General features: G+C 47.2%; 1 protein-coding gene across 8 annotated transcripts in view; it reads left to right on the top strand.

Annotated features, from left to right (window-relative positions):
• Window positions 1-26,726, top strand: part of MAD1 (mitotic checkpoint family protein) — a 157,664-nt gene that overhangs the window by 38,964 nt on the left and 91,974 nt on the right. For all 8 annotated transcript variants that reach the window (XR_015185111.1, XR_015185110.1, XR_015185109.1 and 5 more), the window contains exons 5-6: window positions 214-306; window positions 563-685. Coding sequence is in view for 3 of the 8 variants with exons in the window: in XM_086488696.1 (XP_086344822.1) it covers window positions 214-306; window positions 563-685 (216 nt within the window). In the remaining 5 variants the exon portion in view is untranslated. The remainder of the gene's footprint in view (window positions 1-213; window positions 307-562; window positions 686-26,726) is intronic.

Below are 26,726 nucleotides of genomic sequence, written 5' to 3'. Positions count from 1 at the left end.
GCTGATGCCATCTGTAAGAATGCAGCTTAAGATACTCTTGCATCTTCGATGCAGATTTTGAAGAGCCTGTAACGTGTAGTACTGTGTGGTTGGTTTCTCAGAGGAGCCTTAGCTGCTGATCTTCTTGTTCTTTTCATTTGAAGTGTTTTTACTGATGACAATAACCTATGGTTCATTTCTGATTATCATGGAGATGGATGTTGCTTTTGACAGACATCTGCAGAAAAGTCCAAGGTGCAGTATGCAGAAAGCGAGATTGAAAATCTAAAAGCTCAGTGTGAAGATCTGCAGCTTCTCTTGTCAAAAGTAAGCTCTTTACTCAGGACAATAGCATTTTCAAAAAATGTCTGCAAGCCCTGATAATGGTTGCACTGGCCAAAAAGGGGCACACTTGTGGCCAATAGTCAAAATCAAATTATGATGGTTGACAAATAGTCTGTTATTTTGCCACACTAAAATATGAGTTTAAGCGATGGTAGCCATTTTGTTCTCACATTGTTGTGAATTGTTTTAGCAAGTTCAGAATCACTGCTAATTATGCCTTCCAATGTTGGGTTGTCAGTGTATGGATGAGAAGCGGACTCTTTCACAGCAGCTTGCGAATGGTACATCTGACAGTCAATCTTCACAAAATAAGGAAATGGAAGTGGTTATCAAGCATTTGAGGGATGAGTTGAAAAGCTTTGTAATGCGCTTGACTTTTAGACACCATTGAATTTTTTTGAGTACAAAAATGTTTTTTTTTGTGCATGTGTTACAAGCTCATTATTTTGTGTTGCTTCTTGGTTGGTGGTACAGAATCCTTTTGCATAACTCTGTTGGCTTCATTTATGACATGTGAAACTTTGTATTTTACAAAAAGAGGTTTTCAATGGAGGGTGAGCGTGTATAAGAGTTTGAAAACATCACAGTGAGAGTTTCTTCTGCAGTAATGCCCAGGAAACAGTTTCTGTTGTCATATGCAGTATGGCTGTTTTTGGCCCGATTCTTCTATTGAGTATCATTCGGAAATTTGTAAGAGGAGTTCATTGAGTGTTCTAAGTATTCCTCTTCTGAATAGCTGGCATCAAACTAAGATTGCTGTAGTGTAGGCTAAATGACAACCTTGCCTGTGTTTTTTCTTTTTAAATTGTAAGCCAGAAAATGTTTTGAAAAATCCATTAGTTTGTCAAAATAGTTTATGGAGCTCTAGGAGGATTCGTTGTGTAGTTCTTGAGAACCTCTCTTGATGAATCTTTAGAAATTTAAAAAGAGTGATTTATTTATGTGTTAAGAAACACTCCAAAAGCACATGCCCCAAGGAAAAGCACAAAAAAATTGTTATAATACATCTTTGGTGACACGTTTGTTTGCAAGAGTGTATGCTACATAGATGACACTTGAACAAGGTGACAATACATAACATTCCTATCGAGCAAAACAGCTCTCTTGGAAAGAAGTGCTCTTTGGAATTCTGCAGCTTACACACAACCCCACAGAGATCAGCTTTGATCTTACACCACAAAGCTCCTAAAACACCGTAGTCTTCAGAGGCTGTAAAGCACTTAAGAATGATGCTTTGGATCTGAGGAATTACGCTAATTGTGCTTGAGCAAGTGCCTGATGTAGCCCACTTACAGTGTTTGTGGTTTCTACAGTTAGAGCGGAGCGTTAGCATGAGATTACCACAGTGCCTAGACTGTTGGACTTGGTGGGCCTACCTATGGTGCTGACCTGGCTACTTTTGGATGAGCACTTTGGCTGGAGGTGGACGAGTGATAGCCAGACCATCAGCGTGGCCTAGGCTTACCTAGTCTTGTCATCAGGCACACAGCCTACAGGGTCTACCTCATCCATTCACCACTGTTGACAGGTATATGATCATCGTAAGTATATCAGTCTGGAGATACCAGTGGGCATCATCACTATTGTCTATCATTTGGTCTAGAGTCTGAGTCATACATAGCACATTGTCCTGCACTTACTAACCTCGACACCCCTTGTGTATCCAGGTAGCACAGTCTGTGGTCTGGAGCTGAGTGCTTGCCAGCCAGTGTCTTGTTCTTGGGGCTTTGCAGTATATCAAGCCTTAGTTGAGCAGTTCATGTGGCTCTTGCGTCGTCTCTTTCTCTAGTTTCTTGTCGTGTTTCTATTGTTTCAGTTCTGTTCTTTTGCACAATTTGAGCTATCAAATTGCACTACACATTAGGGAGCTCTTCCTCAGCAACAAGTTAACAACCCTACGCTTTTGCATCTACATTTCCACCTGTAACTCCCACATACGCCACCCCGCAGGGATATCCTTTGACACAACTGTTTTTTTTTTCCTGAGAAAAAGATCCTTCTATTAGTTAATGAGAACTGCCCATAGGGCTACAACCACCTCTGCAAGAGAGGGCTACAACAATCATGATGGGGAGACTCTCCCAATGAAAAAACAGCATATATACACTTGAGGCTAAATCAAGAGATGGGAGGAGGGAAGAGCCACACAGGTGGACGGTAGTGCCATCTGAGCACACCCTGGACCATGGCGAAGAAAGGCCCAGGATGCCAGAGTCGAAGGAAAGCCTCTCTGCGCTCCCGCATGCGGTCATAGCTGCCCTGGAGTCTCTCGAACTGTCCTCTGAGAATATGGATCAGCTCTAGCCAAAAATCCCGAACAGTCTCTGCTGGTGGTACAGGGCAAGCCTCGAAGATGCGGAAGCAGCGGGCCCGCAAGATGAACCAGAGTGTCAAGCCGCTAATGAGCTCCCAACACTCCTCTCTCTCACTGCACCACTCCTGTGGAGTGAGCTCTGTAGCAGGCTGGAGTGTAGGTCGACTCCCTTGCATCACTATCATCCTGCTGGTGGAGGATAGCTCAAACTGAAGTGCCGGGCCCGTGAGAGTAGACCAAGCTGTTGCTCGCTATCTGCAGTGCCGAGCTGTGGAGAGAGCTGGCATCAGTCGAAGAACACGAAGCCACACCTGCTGTGCCAAAGGACAGTCCCAAAGACAGTGACGCTGACTCTCCATAAGATGGTCACAAGCTGCACATGCGGCCGAGAGACCACAATGTACCAGCCAGCTCCAAACTGCTGTAGCTCGGTGTGCAACTAGCCACTCGAACAAAGCGACTTCCCTCGGCTGTCTGGAGTCCCACAACCTCTCCCAAAAAGCTGCCAAGAACTCAGCTGTGAGACCCTCCTCCTGCCAATGAGGTGTTGCAGAAGCAGGACGAGCCTCTCTCTGCGCTGCCAGTATGTGACGTCCCAATCGAACAATATACTGAAAGAAAGGGACATCTGGATGGTCTGCTGAGGAGAAAGGGTCCCTCCAAAGCCACTCTCCAGGATCCCACTGTACTCGTGCCGGTGGACAGCTCTCCCAAACCCACAGTCTCCAGTGGCTAGTCTCAAGAGCTGCTATGACACAAGTCCTCCCACAGATGCCCACCACTCGGATCCTCTGAAAACAACACTCTGCCACCTGTGAAGCCTCTATTGCAACTTTGTGTAAACGTCCCTCACCATGTAGCTCGAAAAACAGGGAGGGTATAGTCTCTGAGAGCAAGCCCAAACTGAGATGAGAACCTCCAGTCGCGTGAAGGCTCCCATCCATTTGGATGCTGCTGACTCGAGAGGTGTGAGCCACTCAGCTAGTACTGCCTTTGAGATGTCCTGACACATGCTCTGCACCCCTCTCATGCCCTGTAGCTGAATGCCCTAAAGCTCCTCTGACAAGCCTGAAAACTGTAACGAGTAACCTAAAGAGTGTGCTGGACCCTCTGCCATGGGACCCCAAGAAACATGAGGCCGACTACCAACCAAGTGGCCTCTCTGAGTGCTAACCATGGGGTTCCAAACAAGGGGCTGTCTCAGGCGCTCCTCCATGCAAGTAGGCTGACGCGGCTCCAAGCTGAAAATCCATCTAGTCGATGGTCGCCAGGGGCCTCCAGCTTGAGGCACCCTAGCACTAAGCCGTTGAAGCAAGAACTCCTTCCAGGGCTCCTCATTTGGAAGAAGTCCTCTGACGATAAACTTCCCAAGAAGGGCTCTGCTCTGCTGTGCTGGGTCTATGATCCCCAACCCTCCCTGAGAACAAGGAAGAGTGATGACCTGCCATGCCACTTTGGCCCGGGCTATCTGAGTGTCACGCCCTGACCAAAGGAAGTTCCTGGTCAGCCTCTCTACCTGGCTGAGATAAGAACTCGAGAAGATCAACAAGTAGTGATGTACCACATAGTAGCCAACAACACCTGGTTGGCCACTACAACTCTGCTTGCCAGAGAAAGTCGTGCGGAGCTCGAATGTAACAACTTCCTCGTGATAGACAGGAGGAGGGGAGCAATTTGTTGCTCGGGAGACAAGTCCAAACCAACCTGACAGCCCAAGTACCGAACTGTAGTCCCTGGGGGAATCCACCTGAAACCCTCACCTGGCATCCAATCGGACGTAGAAGCACTACCAACCGAGAAAGCCATTGTCTTTCTCCAGTTGATCAGTGCGCCAGATGCACAAGAAAAAGTCTCAAGAGCCTGCTCACACTTGTGAAGGTTGGCCTCCTGGCCATCCAAGTACAAGGCTAAGTCCTCTGCAAACTCAACATCCAGTAGCTCATCTCCCCGAATAGGGAGCGCTAAGCCACGTAAACCAAGCTGCTGTGAAACCAAAAACCTGCTCATCGCCTCAGCATAGAATAGAAAGAGAAAGGGGGCAAGAGGGCAGCCCTGTCTGACCGAACGTGCGAGCATGAAACGATCACCTCTACCTCCTGACAAAAGTACCTGATTGTGGGCCCGTCTGTACAAAGCTGACACCCCTCTGATCCAAGCATCTGAGAAGCCCATCCTGCGTAGAGTGCCCTCCCAAAATGTCCTTGTCAACTCTGTCGTAGGCCTTGTCAAAATCGAGAAGAAGAATCACCAGATCCTCACCACGGAGCGACGCGAGGGTAGAAGCCTCCCAAAAAGTAAAGATGTTGTCAAGGATACTACGCTCCTTGACAAAACCTGTCTGTGTCCCATGTATAATGCTCTCTAGAAGTGGCTGAATCCTCAAACTGAGAGCCTTGGCAAGAATTTTGTAGACCGAGTTGAGGATGGTGATGGGGCGCCACTGTCGAATCTCATCCAAGGAGCCACCCTCCTTGGGAATGAGGTAAATCAGGCCCTCACTCATGCTGTTTGGCATCTCTCCTGTGTGCAGGATGTACTGAAAAGCACTGCAGAGATATGAGCCAAGCAAGTCCCATTACTCCAAGAAAAAGCTTGGAGTCAAGCCATCCTCACCTGGACAGCTACCACGGGGTAGTGCTCTAAGAGCTGTGTGTAGCTCCTCTAGCTGAAGAGGCAGCTCAAGGCTCTGGCGCATCTCCTCGGTCACAAGACAAGGCATCTGTGCCCACACCTGCTCTTTGCATGCATCCTGACGCTTTGACTGAGGCTCTGCAGACAGTAAATCACTGTAGAAGTCAGTAGGAATTGCATGCATGTCCTCTGGCTTTGAAGCAATTGATCCATCGGGCCTCCTCAACCGACTGACCTTGGCATGCGTATGCGGAGGTCCCACTGCCTCAAAGAAAGCGCCTGTCACTCTGTCACCCACCTGGGTCCACTGAGAGGCATGTCGTTGGAAAGCAAACTCATGGCGCATCTCCTCTGTGGTGACGAGCTCCTGGTGAGCTTGCTGTAACTGCTCCTCCAACCAAGGTATGTCTGGATGTTGCTCCTACATCCTCTGCAAGGAAGCAACTCCCCGTTGGAGACTCTGCTCCTCCTCTCTCGCTGCAGCCAGGCGAAGAAAGAGTCGACTAAGCTGAGCAAGTCCTGAGGCCACTCTGTCAGCAGGAGAATCCTGCATGTCTAAGTTCTCTGTCCAAAGAGCCTCCACTCGCTCTTGAAGTGCTGAGTCCAGCAAGACCCTCTCTGGGATGCGAAGCATCGTTCTCCCCCTCTTTTGCCTATAAGTCACTGTAAGGATCACTGGAGGCATGGTCCAAAAAGGAAGTCCTTGCAAGAATGCCAATTGTCCCACCCAAGTCATAGAAGTGGTCACTAGTGTAGAAGCGATCTATCCGAGATAGATTCACACCTCCCACTCTGCGGTTCGAACGAGAGAACGCCAAGCTGTCTGGGGACCTCACAAAGCTGGAATGCTGCCACATCTGAAACCCGTAGAGTCATACAAAACCTCTCCCAAGCTGCCAGCTCAACTCCATGCACAGTAGTATGGCTACTACCAATCCTGTCAGAGGGTTCCTCCAACATGTTGAAGTCACCCCCTATGCACCATTGCTTTGCCTGCGGTAGAGACTCAACAATCTGAGACCAAAACTTTGCACGTGCACTCGCCACATTGGGCGCATAAATGTTCAGGAAGCCCACGAGACAACCATGAACCTGCATAGTGAGCCACTGAGCCCTGCCTGGCACAATAATCCCTCTGCCCACAATGGCCTGTTGCAAAAAATCCGCAATAGTCATACATACCCCGCCCTGGATGCCTCCGGGTCCAAATGTAGCTGACCACAACGTCTAATGCGACTCTCACACAAATGATGCTTTTGTAGCATAAGAGGGTCAATCTCTCCTCGCACAAGGCATCGTTGAAGCTCCTGACGTAGTCTACCCCTCCGACGCTGAAACTCGCGCCCACCTAATCCCTGTACGTTCCATGAGACGATCCTCATGGGGAGCGAGAGAGAACTAATGCTGCCACAGCAGCTAATCGTGCTATCTTCGAGGCTCGCTTGGATGGGGAGTAATCCGCATCTGAGCGTCCTCGAGATAGCTGTGACTGCAAAGAGTGTCTAGCCCAAGCCCAAGTAGACCGAGCCATGCGTAAAGCAACCTTCTCTATCCAGGAGTCCTCATGTATGTGTACATAGCATGGTGGGCTCTGCGTTTCAACAAAAAAGTGAACCACAATGTGTTTACATCCTATTGCGTTTGGAGGTGTCACAACAAACTTGGCCAATGGCCAAAGTGTCTGCAGCAAGTCTGTAACCCCTAGGTCTCCCATGTGATCAGAGAACTCTAGGCGTGTGTCTGCAGCCACTCCAACATTGAGTATAGTCCAATCGGTCTGGTCCCTGCCGCATAGGGGAAAAGAGAAGCCAACCACTGAGTCCAAGGCTTCTATCCCCCTAGCTCCAAGATACAATACATGAACTTTGAAGCAGACTGCCTCAAGGCGTGGTGAGGGGTCGCCTAGAAACCGTGTAAAGTTGTAGGCAAAGAAATCCCAACGACGACGAATGTTGAAGCTCGTCAGACCACGAGGAACAAGAGACGTCTGCACCAGAAGAGGAGGTCGCAAGAAAGGCTCTCTCTCTCTCTCTCTCTCTCTCTCTCTCTCTCTCTCTCTCTCTCGCCAAGCGACTTGTGGCAAAGGCGTTGCCAAGAGATGTCCTAGCAGCCGAAGAAGGCCTTGCCCCTTGGGACGGCTGCGGGACTGGAGCAGGAGGAGGTGACGGAGCGGGGGGGGGGGGGGGGGATTGGCAAAGGTAAGAGGGCGAGATGGAAAGGTAGAGGAGGGAGGACGAGGGGGCGGAAGAGGGGGGGAACTAGAAGGGAGGAGGGGCTGTCGAGGGTGAGACTGAGGTGGAGGCTGGAGTAGGGGCTTCGTCCTGCTGAAGAGGGTCGAAACTGTTTCCCGTGGGAACCCTCTGCTCTGGTGGGCAGGAGCCTGAGGACCACTCTGAGTGCTAGGCTGGTGTGGTGGCCCCTGCCGACGTCGACCACGAACCTGTTGCTAGCCCTCCTTTGCTTGAGCCTTGGGCTCGGAGGGTGGCTCTGCCTGCGTACTCTGTGACTCTGCCTGTTGCTGTTGGCCAACCTTTGAGGGCTGGGGCTGGGCCTGTGGAGTAGGTCGTGGTCTCCTCCGTGGACGGCCTTCGTAAGATGGCCCATCTGTCGACAAATGAAACACTAATTAGGGAGTCTTACGTACACACCTAACCCTATGTGCATGTGGACAAGCTACTTGAGGACACGGGTTGAGTTAGCCTAGCTTAGGAAGTGTTCTGGAACTTTTGTGAGTCTGTTCGCAGACCGTGCATGCCTAGGCACTTAGAGTAGATGCATATCCTCTGGTTGCACATAGCATGATCATCAGCATTACCATCAGAAACCATCAGGAGCATTTTCCAGTGCATAAAACCTATTTTCCCTATTTTTGCCAATTTTCACTTATTATTTTTAAGTGACTTTGTTTGGGAACTAGGTAGGGCAATTTTGCTAAGATAATATATAAGCAAACCTAGCACTAGGCTTATCTGGCAGAAGAGCAGGAAGTGCACAAGCAAGTGAACTTGCATCAGGCATCTCTTGCTCTCTCTCAAGCAAGACCCATTGAAGACCTGGCGTTTTCCTCAAGCAAGAGCCAGCGTTTTTCATCAGCCTTTGGCCAGCATTTGGAGCATTGCAGATCAGTGTTTTTCAACACTAAGCATCAGCGATTTCAGCATGCTGGACCAGCGTTAGTGAAGCCTACAGATCAGCGATTTCAGCCCCTACAGATCAGCCTTTTCAGCCCCTGCAGATCAGCGTTTTCTTTCAGATTTGCTTTAGCAGTAAAAACAACAGCGGACCAGCGTTTTCTTCAGCAGTAAAAACAGCAGCAAACCAGCGTTTTCTTCAGGAGTAAGACTACAACAAAACCAACGTTTTCAGCAGATCCGTCATCATCGCCGTTCTCGTCGTCGCCATCGACTCCAACCTACGACTCCAACCTAGATATACCTTGCATCAGCATCTTGTACCAGTTTTTGTGCAATCAATAGCATAGACTTCTCTCGCCATGGAGAGAAGGGCCTTCGGAGGAGGGTTTGACAACTTGTATGGTGTCGTATTCTTCTCTTTCTACCTCTCTGTCTCAGCACCTTCATTCACAGTGTTTATCCAATTTGTTTGTGATCACTTGCACTCTCTCATTAAAGGCACAAAAGGCTCTCCCTTCTGTAAGTAAAAAGGAAGCTTGAGCATAGTTCGGAGCACTCATCTTGAGCAAAGTTCAACATTACTTCTGCTACACCTTACATTGGTATCAGAGCTTTGGCAGTGTTCTGTATCACTCAAGGAAAGAACGACATAATTTTTTTTTGGCTTGTTGCGGTCACACGTAACCCAAGTCCTCTTGGGCGTGTCGATTCCTAACCGTGTTTTTGAAGAGTGACAGGAAACCCAAGAAAGAAGGGCTTGTCCAGCCTCCTCTTGTGCCTCTTTTCACTCATTGAGAGCGGACCGTGCACTTAGCGGCCGGCCAATCGACGTGAGGTGGGAAAAACAACCTTGGTGTGAGCGCAAGGCCGCCAAGGGGTGCGCCCGCGGAAAAGAGCAGAACTCTGGTGAAGAGAAGATCCTTCTCTAACACAGATTGCAAGCTAAAGAAGAACCTCAAGAACCTCAAGAACTCAAGAACCAAGACCCACAATAACCAAGTTCCTCGTGAACTTAAGAACCCACGACTTCAGTGTATGGTCATCACCCGAAGCGGAATGGATACTTCGCATGGAGGTGATGGGCATGACAGTAGCGAAGAAGAATCTCACCACCAAGGAGGTTTCTTGGACCCTCCTCCTTCCCCATCTACGCCACAGATTGTACCAAATCCTATGGAGGCTTTGGTCAAGTGGATGATGGACATGATGGCACAACAACAAGAAGCGAATCGCGTTGTGATGGCACAACAACAAGAAGCGAATCGCGTTGCGATGGCACAAGAAGAAGCGAATCATGTTGCGATGGCACAACAACAAGAAGCGAATCGCGTTGCGATGGCTCGACAAGAAGCGCAGCGCGTTACCTTGGAGCGTGAGTGCGGAGAACGACATGCATCCTCCGAGGAATGGATGATTCGCGAGTGTGAACAAGCGCGCTTGGCGGACAAAGAACGAAAAGAAAGAAAAGCAGAAAGAAAGGCAGCTTTGGAGCGTGAGGGCGATGATGCGCGCTTAGCGGCCGAAGAAAGAAGAGTGGTCTTTGAGACAGAGCATGAGGTGCAGAGAGACCTACGCATGCAAGATTTAGTCCGACAGGTTCTCACCTCGAAACATGAGCCGGCCAAAGATGTTGGTGGTTCATCAAGTGGGGCAAGCCGAGATTCGGACTCCAACAACCCCGTCACCGAGAAGTTGACTTTCAGTAAGTATGATGGTAAGATGAACGCTAATGTTATTCATTCTTGGTTGCATCAATTTAATGCTTATTTTGTGACAACTAAGAAGATAGGGAATAGCAAGGTTTTGACGACAGCCATGTACCTTGCCCGTGATGCCATTAATTGGTACCACGCATGGCAAAAGGCACAGTTGGCCGCACACCTAGAGGAAGCCGACGAAGACCCGGCGCTTTCCTTCAACTCGGCCAACTTCCAAGACAAGCTCAAGGCGCGGTTTATGCCACCGTAGTACCTAGCGCGGTTGGAAGAGGATTGGTGCAATCTCAAGCAGAATGGTATGCCAGTCATGTCTTTTTCTAATCGTGTTTTGCAGCCCGACACCCAATTACGCAAATCGGATGATGAGCGCAAAGAGGCTTTCTTTTTTGGGTTGGACGAATATATCAAGTTTGATGTAGAAGTCTTGGACCCCGTGGATCTCAACAAGGCTGTAGCAATTGCTCTCTCCCAAGAGATGAAGCACAACAAGGGAAAGCCTAAGGAGAACAAGTCGTCTCAAAGTACCTCTCTGAACCCTCAGAATGGTAAGAATGGTAACTCTTCTAGTCCATCTTCCTCTAATCCTTCGGAAAAAAACTCCCAAAATGAATCCAAGGGTAAAGCTAAAGCACCTGCAAAACCTAAGCTAACCCCGGATGAAAAAGCCGCACAAGGAATTGTAGGAGGATACATAACGGCTGAAGAACAAGGGGTTTATGCTAAGGAAGGTAGATGTTATCAATGTCACGTCAAGGGTCACATTAAGAAGGCTTGTCCTAAGACAGCCCCAACTAAAGAACCTAAGACACCCACAACAACCACAAGCACTTTAATAAACCAAAATGAATCTTCTCATGTCTGCGACACACACATTGACAAGTCTCTCATGAAGTGTTATGGTCATGTAAAGGGTCAGCGTTTTGTCATATTGTTTGATCCAGGCAGTATGCATGATGTGATTAGTGCCTCTCATGTAGAGAGAGCCCGCCTAGAGGTTAGTCCGACATCTCCTCTTGAGGTGTCTGGCTTCGCTCCCGGTATGAACTGTCTCATCACGGAAGAGTACCTTGATGTATTGTTTATAGTTCAACAAGTTGCTTTTCGTAGAAAATTTGTCGTCTCTTCTCGCTTAGGATGTGATATGCTTTTGGGAATTGGATGGTTTCGTGAGCATAACCCTCTCATTGATTGGGAGGACAACACTCTCACATTAAATGCCAAGAGTGACTCTCCCATGATCATTCGTGCTGTGGAGGGTCTGCATTCTTTGCCTCTCATTTCTCATGTGCAGGTAAAGCATGAACTATGACGAGGAGCACAAGCGGCATTCATATATGCTGCTCCAGTTACCCAGAGCATTTAGGCTCCAAACAAGTATTTAACTTTGTTTACCAAGTTTAAGCATCTCTTTTTCAGGATGATCTTCCACCCCGTCTCCCACTCGAGCGGCCGGAAAACCATCATATCGAGCTTACGGAGGGGGCATAGCTTGTTAGTAAGGCTCCCTACCGTTTGAACAAGACACAGGAGGAAGAGTTAGAGCGGCAAGTTATGGAGTTGGTGGCTAGAGGATTCATACGTCCTAGTGTAAGTCCTTTTGCTGCTCCTATTTTGTTTGTTCGCAAGAAGGATGGTTCGTCTCGTTTGTGTGTTGATTATAGGGCATTGAACAAGATGACCGTCAAGAAAAAGTTTCCGATGCCTCGCATTGAGTATATTGAAACCGGCCTGTAGGGCGGTAGGCTTTGGCTTACACCCGAAATTCTTTACTTTAGACACATACAGAGAGAACGTGCAAAGGAAACCTGCGACGGGAATTAACACTTAAGAACACACACGGCTCGGAAGCTAGAATGCTTCGAGCAGACGCCGACAACTCACCGCGGCAACTAACTGAGCCTTGAATGCATCATCCTCAAGTTGCCTAGTCATAAAGCCCTATACTAATGGAGGGACATTCACATCGACAGAAGGTACAGATTGACGCGGCCGTGAGCTCTTGCCAATCTCGAACACCATAGCAGTTTCCTGTCTGTCCTTCGAAGAGGAGCCTCTTGCATAATGCCCTTCCCTTTGTCGGCCGTAGTGTAATCCCGCATTTTTATACTCTGTCTTTACCCAAAACAACCGAAGCTCACTCTTTGAGGAAAAAGTGATTGATGTCTCGACAACGGAACCTTGAAACCGAGCTGTAGGGTGGTAGGCTTTGGCACTCGAAATTCTTTACTTTAGACACACATAAAGAGAACGTGCAAAGGAAATCTGCGACGGGAATTTACACTTAAGCACACATACGGCTCGGAAGCTAGAATGCTCTGAGTAGACACCGACAACCTGTAGGCCCCAAAATTGGCGGCCCTTTCGGTATTTCTTTATACTTTGAGAGAGTAAATTACAAAGTAGAGTCTTGGGAATCCCTTTACTTGTATGCCACTAGATACCATCTTTTTTGGCCAGATTTCGGTAGCATAACAGTCCCGAAACTTGCGCGAAACCAATTCCCCTGTTGGAACTTACTTCCACTTCAGCAGCATGATCGTGCAATAGCTTTCCTTAGCCGGAAGCTCAATAGTGCAGAAAAGAACTATTCAGTTTATGATAAAGAACTTTTGTCTGTCATTCACTCTCTTAAGCATTGGAAGCATTTTCTTTATGGTAGAGAGTTCATAGTTCGCACATATCACCAAGCCCTCAAGTGGCTCCAGCCTAGTGCACATTGGAGTGATCGCCAAGCACGGTGATCACAATTTTTTGAGCAATTTGGAGGTTTGATCGAGTATGTGCTGGGAAAAGCTAACCCTGTTGCAGATGCGTTGAGTCGTAAAGGACAGATTTTGGCTCCTGAGTCAAGATCCACAGTTTCTATACAGGGGGTGTCTTTCGACAGTATGAAGAACCAATATGCGGATTCCGAGTTTGGTAAGCAATGGTTGCAGGCTCTTGCTTCCCAAGGGCCAAGCAACTATCTCATTCGTGATCGTTTGTTGTATTTTCGTCAACGTCTATGTGTGTTGCTCTCTCTCATGCCAACCATCGCATGATGTACATGATTCTCTCACGGGTGGGCACAGGGGAATGAATACCACTTTGGAAAATAAGAAAGATTCTTTTATTGGCTTAAAATGCGAAAGAATGTGTTTCGTTATGTCACACAGTGCACTATATGTCAAAAGGTAAAAGCGCCTCGGGGTAAGCAGCAAGGCCTCTTGCTTCCGCTGCCTATTCCCGATGGACCTTTTTAAGATATTTCCATGGATTGTGTGACTAACCTTCCAGCTAGTTTGCATTCAAGGAACACTCAATGTTTGATAATTGTTGATCGTTTCAGTAAGTTTTGCATGTTGATTCCTTGTAAGGCCACAGTCACTGCACAAGATGTGGCACGGTTGTTCATAAAGCATTGGTACCCCCTCTGTGGTTTGCCAAAATCGATTGTTTCAGATATGGATGCTAAGTTTATGTCCGATTTTTGGCACGCACTCTTTGAAAATTTTGGCACTAAGTTGAATTTTTTTATCGGCTTTTCATCCATAGTCAAATGGTTAAGCAGAGATTTACAATCAGTTTGCTTTTGATGTTTTAAAGTCGTATGTGCACGATCAACAGTCTCATTGGGAGCTCTATCTCCCATTGGTTTAGGTTATTTTGAATGACTCTTTTTCCTCTGCCATTGGTCAAACTCCGTATGAGGCAGCTTTTGGCCGTCCGTTCCAGTCACTTTTGACTCGCTCGATCAATCAAACGCCTGAAGCCAACGTTGAAAGTCAGTCATTGGATGAGATTTCTGAGAGTGTAAAGCTTCGACTAAGCAAGGCTCATGAATTTTATTCACGGCAGGCTAATAAGCATCGTCAGGATGTTTCGATCAAGGAAGGGGATTGGATGTATTTAAGAATCATGAAGCAACGTCTTAAGGAAGTTGGAAAGAAGTTTTCAAAGTTGTCTTTTCGAATGTGTGGTCCATTTCTTGTTATTAAAAAGATAAATGAGGTTTCAATGAAATTGCAATTGTCTAACTCATGGTCCATGCACAACGTTTTCCATGTTTCTTGGTTGAAAGTGTTTGAGGGAATGCCTCCAAAAGACATTTCGGAAGAAGAAGAACCGGAGATCATGGATGAAGTTGAAGTCATGGAGCCGGAGCAAGTGTTGCTACATTGGTTTGGCCATGGTTCGAAGAAGCAAGTGAGACAATACTTTTTGAAGTTGAAGGATCGAGGAACCCACGAAGCAGTGTGGGTAGATGAAGAGTTTTTCAAAGATTACCCAGAGTTGTTGGCAGACTACAAGGAAGCCATGCAGCTCGGTACCAATACCTCACTTTAAAAAGGAGGGGATGTCACGTGCACATCTAGCTCTATGTGCATGTGGGCAAGCTACTCCAGGACAAGGGTTCAATTAGCGTAGCTTAGGAAGTGTTCTAGCACTTTTGTGAGTCTGTTCGCAGATCGTGCATGCCTAGGCACTTAAAGTAGATGCATTTCCTCTGATTGCACATAGCATGATCATCAGCATTACCATCAGAAACCATCAAGAGCATTTTCCAGTGCATAAAACCTATTTTTCCTATTTTTGTCAATTTTCACTTATTATTTTTAAGTGACTTTATTTGGGAACTAGGTAGGGCAATTTTGCTAAGATAATATATAAGCAAACCTAGCACTAGGCTTATCTGGCAGAAGAGCAAGAAGTGCACAGGCAAGTGAACTTGCAGCAGGCGTCTCTCGCTCTCTCTCAAGCAAGACCCATTGAAGACCTCGCGTTTTCCTCGAGCAAGAGCCAACGTTTTTCATCTGCCTTTGGCTAGCGTTTGGAGCATTGCAGATCATTGTTTTTCAAGACTAAGCATCAGCGATTTCAGCATGCTGGACCAGCGTTAGTGAAGCCTACATATCAGCGATTTCAGCGCCTACAGATCAGCATTTTCAGCCTTTAAGATCAGGGTTTTCTTTAGCAGAAAAAACAGCAGCAAACCAGCGTTTTCTTCAGCAATAAGACAGCAGCAAAACCAGCGTTTTCAGCAGATCCGTCGTCATCGCCGTTCTCATCGTCGTCGTCGACTCCAACCTAGACATACCTTGCATCAGCATCTTGTACTAGTTTTTGTGCAATCAATAGCATAGACTTCTCTTGCCATGGAGAGAAGGGCCTTTGGAGGAGGGTTTGACAACTTGTATGGTGTCGTATTCTTCTCTCTCTATCTCTCAGTTTCAGCACCTTCATTCACAATGTTTATCCACTTTGTTTGTGATCACTTGCACTCTCTCATTGAAGGCACGGAAGGCTCTCCCTTCCGTAAGTAAAAGGAACCTTGAGCACAGTTCCGAGCACTCATCTTGAGCAAAGTTCAACATTCACTTTCGGTGCACCTTACAGGGAGGCCCGAATACCCACACTCTGCCAAAACCACCCACTGCTCACCCGAGGTAGTAGGATGACCTTCGGGAGAGTATAGGTGTCCCGAACTAGAACATGTATTGTGGGGATGCTGGTCGCCTTGGCAGCTACGGAGGTTGCCGTGCGTGGTGTCTCCAGGATAGTCCCAATCGTTGAGCCTATCTTGGAAAGGAGCGGAAGGTATTGCCTCCTGAGACCGGGGAAGTAGACTGAGATGGGTAGGTCTGCGTCGTCGACAAGAATGTCGGTAGCTGGGTAGATGAAACCGTGGCGCCACTGTCGAAAATGTGCTCTAACTGCACGGATGGCCAAGGGGCTCATCGCAATGACCTTGGACGCCATGTCGGGAGTCTCAAACTCTATCTGGTAGTAGCCACGTCCGAGAAGCTGAACATCAAGAATCTTGCCCACCTCTGCGAGAAGGCGGGCCTGAAGGAAATCGTGCACTTCCCCTCTGCTGGGTCTGGTGGTGAGAATCTTGCAAATAACAGTGGTGGCCTGGAGGCGCACTACCTCTGCCTCTAGACTCGCTTGCTCTGTCGAGGAAAGAGCAAGTCGGATGGTGGGTTCTGCGGGGTCGGGCGAGGGGGCTTCAGTGGAGTCCCTCTGAGATGGAGCAGAAGCCGCCATTCTATGTCTGCTGCTGCGAGGCGAATGAAGGGGAGTCGAAGGCGTCGAGGCGAATGAAGCGAGTCGGAGTCGTTGTGAACCAACTCCAACAGAGAACGAGGAGGAGCAAACCAGTGGGAGCGGGGGGGCGGGGGGGGAAGGGGAGGGTGCGCAGCAGCAGCGAGTCGTTTTTTTCTTAAGGATGCCTATAACTCTATTTGCACAGGTTGTTGATTTTGCACCCCTTTGACATAGCTGTTTGCTACACCATCTCTGCATCTTTTCCTTCAGCAGCCATAAGCCTATGCCTCCCACTTGGCTCACTTTCATGGGCTACATTCCCCACTCCTCAGGCTCCACAAGGGGTGTTAGCTGCTGCGGCTCCAGCTGCACCATTCCTATTTCCTGGTTATACTCCAATTATGCAGCTTGATACATATCCAAGCCCATTTCCATGGGGCCAGGCTTCCTCCTACCAGTGTTACCCGTTGCTGGGTACGGAAAGCCAGCAGTAGGGGCCTGCTGCACCCCGAGAGGTATTTGGTCATCGTGTACATATTAGTTTGGAGATATTAGGGAGGATTATCAGCATCATCACCAGTGTCTATCTTTTGGTCTAGTGTTTGAGTCATACACAACACATTGCCCTGCTTGTTTTAGCCTCGACGACAACCCTCCCCCTGCATGTGTGTATCTGGGTAGTCTTGAGCTGAGTGCACTGCTAGCTATTGTCTTGTACTTTGTCTTCGCAGTATATCAAGGCTTACATGTGCCTCTTGTGTCATCCCGCCTCATGACCTGTAAGAGGTTAACTATTTGAAGCGAAGACCCTTTGCTTTATTTAAGCAGCCTATCTCTAGTCTGTTGTGTTGTTGCTCTTTCAGTTCTGTTCTTTTGCACAATCACACGACACTGCACACTAGTGAGCACTTGAGGTAGACTCTGAGCATACTGCTCTCAGGCTACCATTCCATGTATTGAGCACCAGAACAAATATCTATGCTACACCTGACATCTGTAGATTTTGCATAATCGCAGGAAATTAGGTGATCAGGCCTCTAATTGGAGTTATTGTGATAGGTCAAGAGAGTTTGTTCTAAGATGCTCTACAACTTCTATGGTTGTGAGCTGATTCCAACTGTACAAGGAATGGAAGCCCTCCAATCAATGGTAGTAAGAGCTGGCAGGAAATTCTCTTTTGTCCTAGAAGTTGAAGAGGCGGCCCTAATCAAAATTTACTATAATATCGAATCATTAATCCTAAAAGAACTGCATGAGATTATAACTGATGATGACTGTGACGCCTGATGCAATCCTAATGAGGGTAGAATTAGCATTAGGATCAGGGTTTGGTGCCTTGGGGCAGGCTCTGGTACTAGCTGTTGGGGTTTAAGGTGGATATTATAGTGTACCATTTATGGGTTGATTAACACCAATTGGTTGAGAGAATGTACACAAGCTGAGTGTGTGTTGCTTGTTGGTGTGTGTGTGTGTGTGTGTGTGTGTGTGTGAGAGAGGTCGTGTTGTGGAGCCCTGCGTTTTTGTGTGTGTGTGTGTGTGAGAGAGAGAGAGAGAGAGAGAGAGAGAGAGAGAGAGAGAGAGAGAGAGAGAGAGAAATGAAAATGAAATGAAATGTTATATTAACGTCTTCAAAAAGCCAAAATGACCCAATGTGGTGGATCTGGTACAAGTCAGAGTAACAAAATGAAATGACAAAATGAAATACTACGAAATCGTAAGCTGGTAGGTGTGAAATAGCAGCTAGCCGGGATAGCTGAATCACAAGTCACAAGAGATCCAGCATTGGTCGGTGGTGGATCTCAACAATCTCCTCCATGGTCAGCAATCTGACCGGGCGTCGTGCATGCCGGGCTAAAGTGATCCGAATCCTCTAATGTAGCCTCCGTCAATGCTGTGTAGTCCTCCGCAGTCGTGGGCGTCTGGATCTCCCCAACTCAGTCGCTCGGTCGATCATTGTGCCTCTGGTGTGAGGCGACAAGATCTACTGTGGTAGTAGCTCCTCTGGTTGTCCAGTGTCTGCTCTAAAGAAGTCTGTGATGTGTCTCTGAGATTGTCTGGCCTCTCCTCTCATCAGGCTCGCTCTGTGTGTGCGCAGCTCGAGCAGAAACAAACCCTGGCATCTCCGATCCTCGTATCTCACGACTGTGGAGAGTGGTCCAAATCCCTCTCTGAACAAGCAATGGAAGCGGCCTCGTATCTCGTAGTGGACGGGGCAATGGCACGTGTAGTGTAACTCTGTCTCAGGCTCTATGTCATACAGGGGGCATGTCCTGGCCTCTGTTGGTATTCCGCTGTATCTCCCAGTCTCGATGCGCAGCTGGTGTGAAGATGTGCGTATCTGGCCAATAGCACACCGTATCCCATTAGACAAGTGGGTGTCCATGTATCTGGGCCTCGTCACAAAACCGTCTGCCATAAGCTAGAGAAGATGCTCTCTGTAGAAAGCCATCTTTGTGTCCAACGCCTGTGTTGGCTGTATCCATGTCCTCTTGGTGTCTAGTTGAGTCCGGTCTTGGCGGATGAGCCTGGTGATCTCGGATTGTGTAAGAGTCAAGGAGGGTGCATCAAGTGAGTATTGGAAGGGGGGCAATCTGTCCATACTGAACCCATGCGTCTGGAACCATCATGTCATTTCCCCATACCAACATGCTGTATCTCCTTGCATGGCTAACTGTCGAGAGCACTCAAGTGCAAGGCGGGCGTATCTGTCTCTGGGAAGTTCCCACATACGGTGTATGAAGGAGACAGATCTGGTGAGCGCCTCAACCACTAATGGGGGGGCAGCTAGCTCTGCTCGGATAATGGCACGTGGTACTGAAGCCTTGGCTCTAATGAGCCGTGAGATCATAGAGACCAGGGGCTTCTCCATGTCCCCCCACCCATCAGTGTGACCTGTCCTCCCGTGATTATCTAATGAAGGCCCCCAGAGTGTCAAAGAGCCAGAGCTTCGTCCGAGGCTATTGAAACTGAACCTATGAACACATCCTCTCCAATCTACCCAATGCCCAATGGGCACTGGTCAATCTAGTCTCTGCTGAAAATGCTGGTCCACAAAAAACCACTCCAAGGTAAGTGCAAGCATCTGTATACTCCACCATCTCCTGGCCGTATGTGAATGCGGGCGCTGACCTCCTGATCCACTGTGGGGTGGTATTAAATACCATGACCTTGGTTTTACCAAGGTTGACAGCCACTTTCATGGGCAAACCTATGCAAAGCATCCAAGTGATTTTGCATCCCCTCCGGAGAGTCGGAGATCAACACAAAAACATCAGCATATAACAATAGAGGGATCGCCAGCGGTGCACCTCTATCCCCATCTCTCTCAATGTAGTCAGAAACCTCATCCACCTACATACCAAATAGAGTAGGAGAGAGCGGACAGCCTTGCTTCACCCCAATAGTGTAGTGAACCGGTGTAGATAGACCCTCTGAGGTGCGTACATGCCCTACTACTGATCTGTACAATGCCATGATCCCCCAAATGAGCTCTGTGGGTACTCCCATCTCGTGTAATCTACGCATCAATCTAGCTCTGGGTACTGTGTCAAATGATTTGCGGAAGTCCACAAAGCTACAATAGATCCGTCTCCCACGGATTCTACCCTCCTCGATGATGGCTCTGAGTGTCGAGATATGGTCAAGAGTAGAAAAACCTTTCCTGAACCTTGTCTACCCAGCTGCACACACTCGCTCTCTCTCTGTCCATGTACTCAGCTGCTGCTCAAGAATGGATGCGTACAACCGTGCCAATGTGTGTCCAATCATGATAGTGCGATAATTCCCAGGCTCCACAGGGTCTCCTGATTTGAAGATAGGTACAATCGTAGATAGGCTCGAAGTATCAGGCAAGCCCTCACACATGGCACGATTAAACATGATTGCTAGAAGCTCTGCTAGTAGATCTTTGGCATGCATAAAATGCTCAGCCACTAGGCCATCATGATCATATGCTCTCCCAGTCCTCATCCTGTCAATGGCCTTCTTCACCATCTCAGCGGTGAAAAAAGCACATTTGTGTGGGCATGGATCGCGGGGGTCAAGAAGGGCAGCTGTCCAGACACTGTGTACAAAGATGATGCGTATTGATCCCAAGTCTTTGTAGAGGTAATGGCAGGGGGGGCGGGGGAGACAGCTCATGAAAGAGCTGCCGTGCCTCATGCGAGTCCTGACTCAAGAATAGCTGGTAGAGATCCTGCTCTAGTTGAGCCAAAAATGCCCTCTTGTTCTGCCACACTAGGCATCGGAAGTCAATCTGGCACTGTCCGTGAATGATGTTCCCCAAAAGCACTTCCCTCTGAAGTCTACTGGCGGCATTCCTCATCATACCAGTTGTCCTGAGGCATGCTCCCAGAACGGCGTCTATGCTCAGGTTACGTGTGTGGGTATGCCTCTGCTGTTGCATCATGTAGATAGAGAGAGAGAGAGAGAGAGAGAGAGAGAGAGAGAGAGAGAGAGAGAGAGAGAGAGAGAGAGAGAGAGAGAGAGAGAGAGAGAGAGAGAGAGAGAGAGAGGGGTGGTGCGAACCCTAAAACCTGTAGTTTGCGCACGAATCTGCACGAACTCAATCTGCACTCTGCGCGCGAACCCTAATCTGGGCGAACCTTGCTCTGCTGCCTGCGCAAACCCTGTTCTGCAGCTTGCGTGAGCCTTTTTTTGCAGTCTGCGCACGAGTGTCTGTAAGGGGGTGTGTGTAAAGTTGGTGACAACCTTTGTTTTCAATGTGCTAGCATATGTACAGAAGGGTGATTTCTAGTGCAGAACTGTGGTAGGTGTAGAGAGATTGATTTGTTTGAGTTCTTAAGGTGAATTTGTATACAAGTGTGAGCGAGTATATAAATGCAAGGTTCTCACAGATTCCAATACGCCTTTTATCAACTCCTACAAACGCAGGAAACAGATGGCAGTTGAGTCTTCGGAAATGGGTGAAATCCGAGCCTGCTTATTAGAGGATTTTGAAGGTGCGTAGAATGCTTGGGAGGGGCACGAACCCACTACTGAAGTGCTCATTCCTGTTCAAGCTCTCATGGACCTGGTGGTGCAATATGCTTTAAATGCAGTTTTTTTTGTTCTTCCCAGGCAAGATGCGTACTGCGCAAGACGTGGGTCAATGGGTAGACTTCCTTCTTAAACGCCAGGCGCGTTTATTTTGGTGCCAAAGTATTCTATGAAGTTTTGTTGGCAGACACTGATGCCCTTAACATGTTGCTTGAGTTATCTGCTTTGTTTTTTGGTATTCAAATGACACATGTATTTCCATGGGCTCTTACCAAGGACTATCAAAGCCTCATCTGTCATAAGTTCCTTGTATGGGTGGAAATTGTTGACTTTCCACGCACCTAGCGACACTTTCTTCCTATGCTCGCCTCTCATTTGGGGAAAGTGATTTGTCCTCCCAAGCTTGATGCAAATACAAATCGCTTTTGTGTGCTTTGGGATACAAATGTTCCCACCCCTGAAGGTATCACTGTCAACTCGGGGGATCCGCTCATTGGAAAACGCCCTTTTAAGCTCAGATGGGGAAAATTTGTAAATTCATGTTTTCGTTGTGGACATATGCAATCTGAATGTCCTGAGCCTATTTTGCAACCTCCTCCTTCAGTTGTCCCTCAACTTGTGGTTTCTAATGAGAAAGAAGTCCCTAATCCTAGATCCGCTACTACTGCGGCTTTTGTGTTGCTTGATGCTCCACTTTTGGATAAAGGCAAGGTCAAACCTGCTGTTTCCAAAAGTGGAGCATCAGGCAACGCAAAAGGAAACTTTGTATTCGCTCATGAGACCAAGAATAAGGGGAAAAATGTGGATTCGGGGGAAGAATCTCCTTGGGTGACCCCCAAGAAGATTGTTAAAATATGCTCGCAACTCTCTTCTCGCAATTACATACCTCCTGAAGTGAAATATGCGGGGCAAAAACCGCTTCCTTGTAATGATAATCGCACTCTTGTAGATGCATGGAAAAAATTGGTGCACTCTTACAAAGATGCAGTGGTTCATGTGACCTCTCCATACCTGCAGGCTTTTGCTTCCTTTCAGACAGGCATGGAGAATGTTGTAGTGGGTCGCGGGCTGTTAATGTTGATTTACTCATGAGCACGTCAACTTAGTCCTTTCGTTCCTTTGCCTCTGTACATATCTCTTGAATGCATAGTTGTGTTAAATGCATTTCATATAATGTGCGCGGGTTCTGTAACCCTGATAAGTGGAGATTAACTTGACACTATGTACATAAATGTAAGGTAGACATTGTGGTTTTGCAAGAGCATAATCAACATGAATATGTTGGGCAATGCTCGTATTTTGCGGGTATTGGATAGCATATGTTGGCTTATCAGGCTTTTCAGGTGTTTTGATTATGTTTAGGCATGAGTTGCGAGTTATGCTCCAACTAGGCGCTTGGATAGCCTCAAAACGTGAGCTTGCGGATGCTTTCCCATTTTAGGAATGTTTTTGCCACTCCCCCCACGGCATCTACTGAGGTTCTTCATGCACGCACGCTAGCTTCTGTTATCTACAGTGCATTCAATTATCTTGCCTCAAGATGCTTTAGCCATGGAGGCGGATTTTATAGAAAATTAATTGCACTCAGCATTGCTTTCTCTTGGACGATGGTGTTCGCTTGGTTGGGATGGCCTCACTGTGGAATTTTTTATCTCCTTTTGGGAGCCTCTCAAAGAATCTTTACTCTACAGGATGAACATTGGGTGGGCAAAATAGAATTTGCTGATATCTTGGAAAGAGGGTTTGTTAAAGTTGTTGCCTACAAAAGCACTTTGTGAGCTGTTCTCACATTGGCGGCCGATTATTCTTATGTCGGATTGGCTAAAATGATTGTGAACCGTATCAAGGAACCTCTTATGACAAGTATTCATTCCGTGCAGTACGGCTTCATTTCTCATCGCCAAATTTTGGATAATCTGGCTAATGTATTGATTGGAATGGAATATGCCAAGTATACACAACAGGATATTCTCATAATTGCAATGGGGTTTCATTGCCGCTACAATGCTGGCCCTTGGATTTGATCAAAAGTTGGATAATGTTGTATACTTCTTGTATGCTCATAGTACGTCCTCAGGCCTTCTTGATGGTGAGTTGACTGAACCTTGGCCTCTTGGATGCTCTGTCAGACAAGTTTGCCCACTTAGCGCTTTGTTGTATGCCATTGCTACTCACCCCTTGTTACTATAGCAGGATGTTCTGATAATGCAGGTAGACATTGGCGTTTGATACGGTGCAATGGGATTTGATTGCCGCTACAATGCGGCCCTTGGATTTAAGTTAGCTAATGTTGTATACTTCTTGTATGCTCACAGTACGTCCTCAAGCCTTCTTGATGGTGAGCTGACTGAACCTTGACCTCTTGGATGCTCTGTCAGACAGGATTGCCAACTTAGCGCTTTGTTGTATGCCGTTTCCACTCACCCCTTGTTACTGCATCCAGATGACTCGACTTTGCTTGGTCGTCTTAACGGGCTGAAATTACCCAATGGCAGTGACTTTATAGGGCAGGCCTTCGATGATGTGCGAGAGATTATGCAGGCATTCGATATATTTGATATGGCAGCAGGCCTTAGGGTTAATTTTCGAAAATCCAAACTCTTGTCTCTTGGTGTTTTTGGTTGGCATCATCTTTTGTGGCTTGGCGAAATTCTTGATCCGCATGTGGTGGTCAAACACTTAGGATATCCTATTGGCTGGTGGGTAACTAATACCCAACAAGTCGATTGGGTCACACAACAATTGAATGCCAAATTGCACTATTGGAAAGTGTCTACATGGCCGTTACATGTTCGACTTTGTATTGTCCAAAGTATCATGATGGCATATGTTCAGTTTTACTTGCCCTTGTTGCACTGGCCTCGCTCTCGCCTCTCGTTGCTTATGTCAGATATTGTATCTCACTTTTCTCACTTGTGGCGCACTAGTTCTCGTAAGAAAGTCCTCCGTCTGTCAGCAATGGAAAAACTTTTCACTCCCAAGCGTCTTGGGGGTCTGAATATTTTGGACCTTCGCCACCACGCATTGGCAAGGAAGGCTATGTTATTGCTTGCTCTGGCACAACAGTCTAAACCATGGACAATTATGGTTGCAGATTTATGTCAGCATGTTATCACTCCCGCCTTCGGTCATTGGCAGACTTCCCTTTGGGAGATTGTGTTTGACAAGATGGTCAGTCATATTCCTGGCTGCTCGATCACCTCTAGTTTGCTTTCTGCTTGGAAAGTTGTTATGAATCATCTCTATTGGCATGGTAGGCAGCAAACAGATAGGAATTTGTTGCATTTGGAAAGCATTCACTGGAGTAGGGTGCACCGTCACCATGAAACGCGTTTTGACGGGTCAGGACAGGTGAAACGTTTCGGGCCTTGAAACGTTTCGCTCACCAAGTGAAACACAAGCCATTTCACTAACAACGAGTTACCATAGTTTTAGTTTTAGAGTCGCTAACGCATGTTTCGGTCTCAGGTTTCACTGTGCTCTCATTTTGGACTGAAACGTTTCGTGGTGAAACGCTGCGTTTCAAGGTGAAACGTTTCGGTCTTGAAACGTTTCGTGGTTATGCTGGTAGGGTGTTCTCTCTTACTCTGGTTGATCGGTCGCCTCGCCAAGCTTACTTCCTCTCTGGCTGAGACATACGTACGGTGGATGATGTGGTGGATTCATTTGGGAATTTGCTTCCTTTCTCTCAGGCAGCAACATGCTTTGGATTGGGCCTGCATTATCGTCAGATTTGGAGCGTGCTGGAGCATATGTTGGCTCTTTTCCTCCCCATTCCATCGTTGGCCAGTGGATGCCGTATGCAGGATTGGAATTTATGGGACATTCCTTTGGATGCGATTTCTTCCCACATTATCTATACTTCTCTTACGCAGAACTCTTGGTTGGCTGATCACTGTAATGCGCTTTGGTCTTTACACAAATCTGAGCAATGGTGGAGAAAGGCTCTTATTGCAATTTGGAAGTCCCATTTGCCTCTTAAGGAGCGTCTCTTTCTTTGGTGCTGTTTACTGGGATTTCTTCCGGTTGGCACACCTCCTTGCGGCGCGTCACATCAGCTCCTCTCGTTGTGTCAGTTGCTCGGCTGGTGATGAGACTGTCAAGCATCTGCTTTTGGATTGTCGCTTCACCAAGGCTTTCCTGGTCCGCGTCTCTGCTTGTATGTACCATTGTTTTCCCTCAGTAGTTTTTCACAAACGATTCTGGGTTTTTGGCATTCTTTCGTCTTCCCTTCAACGATTTGTGATCTTCGTCACATGGGTGAGATTCTGGTCACTATGGTCTTTATGGCGCCAATGCAATTTACACATTTTTCATCCGCATGAGGCAGATCCTTTTTCCTCATTCAAGATTTCGTTGAGGCAATCGTTACATTTTGCCTTGACATTGGGGACATATCCTTGGAAATCTTGCAACTCTTTTATGTTTGCTTTTAGCACTTTCATATTGCAGAACTCTTTTTTGTTCCTTCCCTTGTATTTGATCTTTTTCGTGGGTTTTCCTCGCTTTGAGGTTTCCCACTTGTAAATTAATCAAAGCAGATCTACCAAAAAAAAGTGTGTCTAAACTTTTGCCATTGAACTTAATGGATTGGCATTCTATGTTATGGCCAAGAGAGATAGTGAAGCCGGACCAAATTGTGGGACATCTTGGATACCCATTGGCGTGGTTAGTAAACAATGCCAAATTCTTGGATTGGGTGGAGAATAAAATTAGGTCTAAATTGCATTATTGGAAACTGTCTACCTGGCCGTTACATGTAAGACTCAGAAGAGTGCAATCCATTTTGGTGAAATACATGCAATTTTTCTTCCCATTATTGCATTGGCCACCTCATCGTCTTCGGACTTTCATCTCTATAATTTTGGAGCATTTTTGGACTACTTGCTCTCAGAAAAAAGGCTTGCGGTTGCTCGCTATGGGTAAGCTATGTACTCCAAAGCATTGTGGTGGTCTGAATATTGTGCATCTGTGTTCTCATGTTATTGCAAGGAAGCCCACTTTGTTATTAGCACAGATAGAGCAAAAGCAGCCCTGGACGTTGATGTTTGCGTTGTTGTGTTCCCATGCGGTTTCTACACCTGCTTTTGGGCCTTGACAACCTACTTACTGGGATGCGGTTTTTGGCAAATTTGAGGCCACAATACCTGGCTGACCCCTTGCTTCTAGTCTTGTAGCTGACTGGAAAATAGTCACAAAGGAGTGGTCGTGGCATGGTCGAGATGATGTGAGTGGCAATTCGATCAGAATGGAGAGTTTGCATTGGAGTCGGGTTTTTGATCAGACTTTTGTTTAGCGGTTTCCCAGGCAGGCTTCCTTTCTCTCTTGAAAAGGCATTGAAAGCATATCGGATGTGATTGATGTTGATGGACAGGTGCTTACGTTTAGGCAAGCTGCTCTAACATTTGGTCTTGGAATGCACTATAGACATATGTAGCACACCGTTACGGATATGGTTGATTCCATATCTCCTATTCATCGCTTGTTGTTGAGGATCGAATCTGTGATTGGCATTATGTTGATTCTTGGATCCTCTCTATATGTGCGAAGGTGTATGTTCATTTGCAATCATCTTCTTGG

This window comes from Adiantum capillus-veneris, chromosome 18 (assembly GCF_014529385.1).
Source record: "Adiantum capillus-veneris isolate H3 chromosome 18, ASM1452938v2, whole genome shotgun sequence".
Taxonomy (NCBI): Eukaryota; Viridiplantae; Streptophyta; class Polypodiopsida; order Polypodiales; family Pteridaceae; genus Adiantum; species Adiantum capillus-veneris.
Note: the sequence above shows the minus strand (reverse complement) of the source record. Positions and strands in the feature narration are given on the sequence as shown.